General features: G+C 47.9%; 1 protein-coding gene across 2 annotated transcripts; it reads left to right on the forward strand.

Moving 5' to 3' along the window:
• The first annotated feature begins 99 nt into the window (after positions 1-99).
• RNF25 (ring finger protein 25) lies at positions 100-8,914 on the forward strand. Of its 2 annotated transcripts, none has more exons than XM_043445366.1 (10): positions 100-160; positions 2,548-2,622; positions 2,850-2,952; positions 3,041-3,108; positions 3,207-3,276; positions 6,137-6,208; positions 6,304-6,447; positions 6,780-6,872; positions 7,919-8,053; positions 8,268-8,914. In XM_043445366.1, the coding sequence occupies exons 1-10, from the start codon at positions 120-122 to the stop codon at positions 8,832-8,834; spliced, it is 1,368 nt and encodes a 455-aa protein (XP_043301301.1). In that variant the 5' UTR covers positions 100-119; the 3' UTR covers positions 8,835-8,914. The 2 variants fall into 2 exon arrangements, with proteins under 2 accessions (XP_043301301.1, XP_043301302.1); XM_043445367.1 differs by having other exon boundaries at positions 6,783-6,872.
• Positions 8,915-9,280: the final 366 nt, after the last annotated feature.

Below are 9,280 nucleotides of genomic sequence, written 5' to 3' on the forward strand. Positions count from 1 at the left end.
GGACCCGGAGTCGGCGGTTGCCTAGAAACGGCCGCTAGCCACCCTCCCTCCCCTGTTTAACTCACCGCCTCAGACTGCCCGGAGTGTATTTCCGGTTCCGGCTGCGGGCCGCAGAAGACATGGCGGTGTCTGCGTCGGCAGCTGCAGGGGATGAGGACTGGTAACTTTGGGGGCATGGGCTTTGGCTGACCGCCTGGATCCGGTCCGGGGGACTAGCGGCAGCCGCGGACGGTCCGTACGGCGGGTGTGTGTGGCGGGGCAAGGGATGAGGGATGTTAAAGACGCTGACATTTCTAATTAAGAGAGTTCTGAGCTGAGGAGCGGGTGGGTGGTGGAGGAGCGCTTATCTGCCCGGGAGACTGCATTAGCGCCGGCCTGGCCAGTTCGAGCCGCGCCTTATCTGGTTCGATCATCCGACTTCACCCCGCCCCATTTTCTCTATCTGAAGTGGATTTGCTCAGGGTCCCGGTGCGGGGGAATGCCTGTTTATCAAATCTCTCCCCCATCCCTTATCTCCGGAACCGATATCCTCCAGTCCCCTGTTCCTCATTCCCCTTGAATCAGTCTGTTTCGCTGAGTCTTTTTGCAGCCTCAGCCTTCTCCCTTACCGATAGCACTAATGAGGACTGTTGTTTGAATAAAGCTTTGCACCTCACAAAAGCTCTCTTAGTCCTTCTCTTAAGCATTCTTAACAAGGGGACCATAACCTAGAAGGACTCTGAGGTTTGGAAATAGATAAATATGGGTTCACTTCACATTTTATTAGCTATGTGATGCCGACCAGGCCACCTAGCTTCTGTGAGTCAGTGTCCTCAAATGTTAAAAAAAAGTGGGTGTGTCATCCACCTCAGAATAGCTGAGAGACTCAAGATGGATTTGTAACATACAGAAGCCTCCTTTTCATTAGCAACTCTGTGTTGTAGCACCTGAGGAGACAGCTTAACCTGAAGAGGTAAAATGATTTGCCGAAAGGTACATAGTTATCACTAGGAATCCAGGTTATCTGATTCCAAAACTTACGTTCTTAGTTCTAGGGCATTTTCCAGTTCCCCCTCCCCTTTTTTTCTGTCAGCATCTTACCACCGTCCCATCCCATATCTCACATCCAGAGCCCAAGTCACAGGTAGGGTGTGTGAAGTATTGAAGGACCTCTTGATGGAGGCTGTACCTCAGTGTTTCATTGATTCAGGGAGCCCAGCCAGTGCTGGCCTTTTTTTGAGACCTCCTGGATGTGGTTTACAACTTATTTAGGGGGACTTTAAGATTCTAAGGGGACACTTTGTGCCATGACAGGGGCAGTATTGATTGTACAGCTAGTCTGTGGTGCTCTAACATTCTGACGCTCTTGCCAACCAGAACTACTCAACTGTTATCTACATTATCTATTTTATATATTGTCTGCTTAAGAGTTAAAAAGACTTTTAAACTTTTGAGAATCAATCTTTCTCTGTACACAGACACACACACATATCAAGCTAGGGCAACTCTGTTCTTAGTGAAGAAGGGATAAGATATAGGTATGAGAAAGCAAACCAAACATGTATCTTTCCACATATTATCTGGGTAAAGCTGTGCCCTCAAGCCAGTCACTCATCTTCAGTGGTCTTACATCTCCTGTTTCTTTTCAGGAAACGTGTGTCTTCTGATTTACATCAGGACCACAGGATCCTGACCTGGACACGTTGAGTTAGATCAGTCAGACTACAGGGATCATAAATATATTGAGTATTAACTACATCCTTCTGTCTTTCCTTTTATGGGAAAAGGTTATACACAAACAGGAAGAAAAGGGGGACATAGACTAACTACTATAGTCAGAATACTATTAGGCACTTCACATAAACAAATCAACTTTCATCCTCATGATAACCCTAGAGTGGGTGATAGTATCTATATGTGTTAGACGGGGTAATTCAGGCTGACAGATAAAAGAAACTACTCAGATCACATAGCTGGTAAGTGATTGGTACCTGTTCCTCATTCCAAGGCTGATGGCTCTTCCTTTGCAGCACAGCCTTTACAGCACATAGATCTGTTCTGTTCAGGTTGGTACCTCCTTTGAGGAGGTTTGCAATGACTGATATTGGCAGTGTGTGTAGACTCTGGGATCCATAATGAACAATGGTGTAAGGAAAACCAGAAGTGGTACTGGTAACTTTAATGCTAATCAATGAATGTCATATTTCTGGGTCAGGGAGGTGGCCACTAACAGCCAACAGTGCAGTGAAACTTAAAACAGGGAGCTGGACACCTAGCTCTGGTCCCAGTTTTGCCTCCATTAAACCTTTAAATTTGGGCTAGTCTTTTCATCTTTTTGGGAATCTGTTTCCTCATCTTTTGGCAGAAATGATCTCTAAAACTCTGATTCCCATGCTTCCTACCTGGCCACTTGACAAATTAGAAACATTTCCTGAATTTTTATGGAGGTTAGCAAGAGAATACACTCAGACAGATGGCCATTTTTCTACAAAGCCAGCCTTCATTGACCTTAGTAGGACTTAATATGAAGAGTTGTAACAGTAAGTCAATCTCCCCCTGTCTCTCTAGGGTCCTTCCCTCTGAAGTTGAAGTGTTAGAGTCTATCTACTTGGATGAACTACAGGTGGTTAAAGGAAATGGCAGGTACGTGTTCCAACTGGAGAAGGGCAGGAGTCTCCTTGGTAATAAGAGGATTCCATGCAGTATCTGTGAGCCTTGATTCAAAAATACATCTGTCATGTGGACAAACATTGTTCCTTTAATCACCCCAAACGAAAGAGCCTGATGCTCACTTCTTCTGCCCACTTCACTCGCTTGCCATCAAGCACCTGCACAATCACATCCCAGGTCTCCACTTCATCCACCTGCAGGTCGTCACCGTGGGAAATCTACATTACCCTGCACCCTGCCACTGCAGAGGACCAGGATTCCCAGTATGTCTGCTTCACTTTGGTGCTTCAGGTCCCAACACAGGTGAGGCCTCTATGGCAGCAACGGGAGGAAGGGAAGAGGCCTTGGGGGCAGAGGGCTTTAGCAGTAACATGTTATTTTCTCCCTCTAGTATCCCCATGAGGTGCCACAGATCTCTATCCGTAACCCCCGAGGACTCTCAGATGAACAGATCCACAAGTGAGTCGGGCTAGTCAGAGCAGGGAAAACGTGGGAAGCAGCTCAGTCTGGAGAGGGAAGGGGGCAGGCCTCATGTCTGCTTTGCCCTCTCCCGCCAGGATCTCACAGGCGCTGAGCCACGTGGCTGAGGCTGGGCTGGGTACTGCCATGCTCTATGAACTCATCGAGGTAAGAGGTGTGCTAGCCTGCAGAAATAAATGTTCTTCCCTTCCAGCTACAGCAGTTTCTCTCAACAGAGGTTATGGGTCTAGAATCTTAAATGTTTGCAGACATTCATTTAGTTCTTGTTCAGGTAAGGCCTAAACTGATCCAGAAAGATGAGACTGTCTTCTGTTTCAAAAAATCTCCCCAAAAGACAGTTCTGTAGCTTCCCCAAGTTGCCTATTCCAGCATCTTGACAAAATTATTTTTCCTCTTTAACTTCTATTTTTCGTGCTTCACCAAGAGTGTGTTTCTTATTCTCTTGGCATTGGCAACTGATAGTAGCTGGAGATCTTGCCTGGAGGATCTAGCCATAAATGAACATTTGAAGGGTAGTCTGCCATTTCAGTTCAGTTCAGTCGCTTAGTCACGTCTGACTCTTTGCAAACCCAGGGACTGCAGCACACCAGGCCTCCCTGTCCATCACCAACTCCCGGAGTTTACTGAAACTCATGTCCATTGAGTCGGTGATGCCATCCAACCATCTCCTCCTCTGTCATCCCCTTCTCCTGCCTTCAGTCTTTCCCAGCATCAGGGTCTTTTCCAATGAGTCAGTTCTTCACATCAGGTGGCCAGAGTATTGGAGCTTCAGCATCAGTTCTTCCAATGAATATTTGGGACTGATTTCCTTTAGGATGGACTGGTTGGATTTTGTTGCAGTCCAAGAGATTCAAGAGTCTTCTCCAACACCACAGGTCAAAAGCATCAATTCTTTGGCAGTCAGCTTTCTTTATAGTCCAACTCTCAAATTGATACATAACTACTGGAAAAGCCATAGCTTTGACTAGACGGACCTTTGTTGGCAAAGTAACATGTCTGTGTTTTAGTATGCTATCTAGGTTGGTCATAACTTTTCTTCTAAGGAGCAAGCGTCTTTTAATTTCATGGCTGCAGTCACCATCTGCAGTGATTTTGGAGCCCAAAAAAATTAAGTCTGTCACTGTTTCTATTGCTTCCCCATCTATTTGCCATGAAGTGATGGGACTAGATGCCCTGATTTTAGTTTTCTGAATGTTGAGTTTTAAGCCAACTTTTTCACTCTCCTCTTTCACTTTTATAAAGAGGCTCTTTAGTTCTTCACTTTCTGCCATAAGGGTGGTGTCTTCTGCATATCTGAGATTATTGATACTTCTCCCAGCAATCTTGATTCCAGCTTGTGCTTCATCCAGCCCAGTGTTTCTCATGATGTACTCTGCATAAAGTTAAATAAGCAGGGTGACAGTACACAGCCTTGACATACTCCTTTCCCAGTTTGGAACCAGTCTGTTGTTCCATGTCCAGTTCTAACTGTTGCTTCCTAACCTGCATACAGATTTCTCAGGAGGTAGGTCAGGTGGTCTGGTATTCCCGTCTCTTTAAGAATTTTTCACAGTTTGTTGTGATCCATGTTGTTATCCACACAGAGACTTTGGCATAGTCAATAAAGTAGAAGGTGTTTTTCTGGAACTCTTGCTTTTTCGATGATCCAACAGATGTTGGCAATTTGATCTCTGCCTTTTGTTCCTCTGCCTTTTCTAAAACCAGCTTGAACACCTGGAAGTTCACGGTTCACGTACTGTTGAAGCCTGGCTTGGAGAATTTTGAGCATTACTTTACTAGCATGTGAGATGAGTGCAATTGTGCGGTAGTTTGAGCGTTCTTTGGCATTGCCTTTCTTAGGGATTGGAATGAAAACTGACCTTTTCCAGTCCTGTGGCCACTGCTGAGTTTTCCAAATTTGCTGGCATGTTGAGTGCAGCACTTTGACAGCATCATCTTTTAGGATTCGAAATAGCTCAACTGGAATTCCGTCACCTCCACTAGCTTTGTTCGTACTGATGCTTCCTAAGGTCCACTTGACTTCACATTCCAAGATGTCTGGCTCTAGATGAGTGATCACACCATCGTGATTATCTGTGTCATAAAGGTCTTTTTTGTATAGTTCTGTGTATTCTTGCCACCTCTTCTGAATATCTTCTGCTTCTGTTAAGTCCATACCATTTCTGTCCTTTATTGTGCCTATCTTTCCATGAAATGTTCCCTTGGTATCTCTATACTTTTCTTGAAGAGATCTCTGGTAGTCTGCCAATGGAGCTGACTAGAAAGAGTCATGGTTCTTTCCCTCAGAGTTTCTACCCTAATGAAGGAAACAACCCACATGAAATTATGCCTAGAGCTACAAGTTAATATACACAGCTAACTTTTGTTTGAGATCAGAAACACAAATGTAGCCTTGTTTTCCTCTGCTTTCAGTTTTTAAGGAAAATGTTCATAAAAGAATGCAGGTGGGTGGCCTGGAGTCGGAATGGGCATGGAGCACTGTAGCATTTCTGAATCAGCCTTCACGATGCAGCTTTGAACTTTGTGGAATTCCAGAGTAGTCGCTATCCAAGTGATAGCGCACATGTGTATTTCATAGCTTGCTGCCTTTCCAGTTCTGTGTCTGTTTGGGGTGTCCATGCCTTCCCTTTCTTTCTGAAAGCTGACTCCACAAGAGGCTCATTGAGGGAGAGATACTTAAAGAAAGGCCTCCCAGAAGATGTGAGTTTTACCTGAACACTTTTTTTTGTAAGTTTTTCTTTTCATCCCCAGGATGTATTTCAAGTGACTTAATGAGTGGAAAAACAATTGAATTGGGTTTTGGAGCTAGGTGGATTCGCGGGGGAGGGGTGGGGCATAGGGAAGATTGATTCTAAGCAGAGATGATCACCAGGACTGAAATGCATTAACACAAGGCAAACTGGCCCCGTGGACAGCCCCGCCAGTCACTCCTGGGAATAGCTGACAAGCTTCGTTCACCGTTCCGGCCCCTGCCTCCCTATTTGAACAGCTTTTTCTCTCCTCTCAGAAAGGGAAGGAAATTCTCACGGATAACAACATCCCCCATGGCCAGTGCGTCATCTGCCTCTATGGTTTCCAGGTGGGTTACTCTCTTGGGACCTGGGGGTCTGCAGGTGACAGACACGGGGGCTCAGTGGAGAGTGCTGACAGTGTCCCCCCTCCTCCCCCCTCCAGGAGAAGGAGGCCTTTACCAAAACACCCTGTTACCACTACTTCCACTGCCACTGCCTGGCCCGGTACATCCAGCACATGGAGCATGAGCTGCAGGCCCAGGGACGGGAGCGAGAGCAGGAACGGCAGCACGCCGCACCCAAGCAGGTCAACTCCTCACCCCTGTTTGCATGACTCACGGCCTTTCTATCCCTCCATTCCAGGGCCGCCTTAGCTTTTTCAGGGTCATAGGTACCTTTGAGATGAATGAAAGTTCACCTCTGTCCAGGAAAAAGAGCATCCTTATATCTACATAATCATATTGCATGTGGTTTCAGAAGGTTCCCAGACCTCTAGCTCAGCAGCCCCTGCTCTGTCCCCGCTCACTACTGGGTGGGTAGGCCCGTGCCCCTTTGTCCCAAGCCTCCGCAGTTGAGGCTGGCCAGCTGGCGAGTGCCCTGGGCTGGGAAGCAAGGGTGTGATTTTGCCTCTCTTTTCAGAAGGCCGTTGGTGTGCAGTGCCCGGTGTGCAGAGAGCCACTCGTGTATGACCTTGCTTCCCTGAAAGCAGCCCCTGAACCCCAGCAGCCCATGGTAAGAGAACTCTCTTCTAATCTAAATCGAGATCAGTGGCATCTTGTCTGCTTCGAATGGGACTTCTGGAATTGGGCTTAAGCTGCCTGAGCCCCCTTTGTAAAGTGTGGCCCCCAGCAGAAATCTAAAGTTTGTTCCAAATGAGCCCAATCAATTCAGTTCAGTTGCTCAGTCACGTCTGACTCTTTGTGACCCCATGGACTGCAGCACACCAGGCTTCCCTGTCCATCACCAAATCCCGGAGTTTACCCAAACTCATGTCCAATTAGTTGGTGATGGCATCCAACCATCTCATCCTCTGTTGTCTCCTTCTCTTCCCACCTTCAATCTTTCCCAGCATCAGGGTCTTTTCAAATGAGTCAGCTGTTCTCATCAGGTGGCCAAAGTATTGGAGTTTCAGCTTCAGCATCAGTCCTTCCAATGAACACTCAGGACTGAGCTCCTTTAGGATGGACTGGTTCGATCTTCTTGCAGTCCAAGGGACTCTGAAGAGTCTTCTCCAACACCACAGTTCAAAAGCATCAGTTCTTTAGCGCTGAGCTTTCTTTATAGTCCAGTCTCACATCCATACATGACTACTGGAAAAACCATTGCCTTGACTAGATGGACTTTTGTTGGCAAAGTAATGTCTCTGCTTTTTAATATGCTGTCTAGGTTGGTCATAACTTTTCTTCCAAGGAGTAAGTGTCTTTTAATTTCATGGCTGCACTTCTCCAAGTCTTCTCCAACACAACTTCTCAGTCATGTCCAACTCTTTGTGACCCCATGGACTATACAATCCATGGAATTCTCCAGGCCAGAATACTGGAGTGGGTAGCCTATCCCTTCTCCAGCGGATCTTCCCAACCCAGGAATCAAACCAGGGTCTCCTGCATTGCAGGCTGATTCTTTACCGAGCTATGAAGGAAGCCCTCTAATGAGCCTAATCCAAGAGATAAAACCAAGAACCTTGAGCCCATCTCCTGAGGCAGTCTGGAAGAGCAGGGATTTCAGGTCTGCCTTCTGTTTATTCTTCCCTCCATTCCACTCTGCTCCTTTCCCTCCAGGAGCTGTACCAGCCTGATGCAGAGAGCTTGCGCCAGCAAGAAGAGCGCAAGAGGCTGTACCAGAGACAGCAGGAGAGGGGAGGCATCATCGACCTTGAGGCTGAACGTAACCGGTACTTCATCAGCCTTCAGCAGGTGAGAGAAGGGTTTCCCTCTCCTCCCTTGATGACAGTTACCTTCCTAACCAGCACCCTCCTGCCATGGCCCGCGGGTGAGCTTTGCTCTACCCTGGGAGGTCTAGGCTGATGGCAGTCGGCTTGGACTCTGGGCAAGGGTCCTGCAGTTCCCTGCTCTAAGGAACTCTGTCTCTAAGGAATCTCTGTCACTGCCTCTGCTCACTTCCTCCTAGCCTCCTGCCCCTTTGGAACCCGAGTCAGCTATAGATGTCTCCAGAGGATCCCACCAGCCCAGCGCCCTTGCCACCGAACCATCCACCACATCAGCTACTCACACTGCCCTGTCAGCACCTCTGCCTGTGGCCTCCCAGTACACATGTGAGAAGACCTCAGGGGCTGTAAAGCTGGGCGAGACCCAGAAAGCCGTGCTCGATCCCCGCCGGGCCAGTCGAGGCCCATGGAGACAGCCTGAACGGAGGCACTTGAAAGGAGGGGAGTGCAATACCCTCAAAGGTACCAGTGACACCCAGGAACTGCAGTCTCCTGAGGGGCCCCTCAAGGAGTCCATGGACCTAAAGTCAGAGTCTTGTAACCAAGGGGGTGAAGGTCCTCCCCAAGATAAGGGGCCTGGAGAATGGCAGGGTCCCCCACCCCGCAGGACTCGGGACTGTGCCCACTGGGAACGCGCCAAGAGTCGGACACCGGCTTCTTCCTACCCCCGCCTGCCTCGGGGTCGGGGAGCCTACCGGCCTGGTACTCGAAGAGAACCCGTGAGCCTCGAGTCAGAGGATGGTTCCTAGCAGTACTGTGGGGGGACAGGGAATTGGGTCGGGAGTGGGTAATAAAGAGATTGGCCTTGTTTGGCTTTCCTTACTCAGCAGTGCCTAACCCGTGAAGTGTGGCTCTTTCTAAATTTCTAGGAAGACGAGCATGCCAGAGTAGCCCCAGTTTTGTTCTGAAGTCTCTTCTAAGAGATCGAGGTCTAGATTAAGGAAGAGTAATATCTCAGCCAGAATAGTGGGTTCCAAGGAAAACTAGAAGAGGCCAACATTTAAGCAGACTATGCAGGCCCCACCCTGCTACATAAGCCACTGTGCATGCGGCCGCATCTCTGTCTATATGTATTTGAATACCTCAGGTGGGGGATAGTACTTTCCTGTTTACTACAGTCTCTCTTTCCCATTTTGTCTTAGGGAGGCTGTGTCCCTAGTATTTGTATACGTGGATACCTGAGGGTCCCTGGAGG

Source organism: Cervus canadensis, chromosome 24 (genome assembly GCF_019320065.1).
Source record: "Cervus canadensis isolate Bull #8, Minnesota chromosome 24, ASM1932006v1, whole genome shotgun sequence".
Classification (NCBI taxonomy): domain Eukaryota; kingdom Metazoa; phylum Chordata; class Mammalia; order Artiodactyla; family Cervidae; genus Cervus; species Cervus canadensis.

What these genes read in the sequence shown, in the direction of transcription:
- RNF25 (XM_043445366.1), top strand. Translation starts at nt 120, where the DNA reads ATGGCGGTGTCTGCGTCGGCAGCTGCAGGGGATGAGGACTG. An exon ending in GCTGCAGGGGATGAGGACTG is followed by an intron (nt 161 to 2,547) that starts GTAACTTTGGGG and finishes CTGTCTCTCTAG; the next exon opens with GGTCCTTCCCTCTGAAGTTG. An exon ending in ACTTCATCAGCCTTCAGCAG is followed by an intron (nt 8,054 to 8,267) that starts GTGAGAGAAGGG and finishes ACTTCCTCCTAG; the next exon opens with CCTCCTGCCCCTTTGGAACC.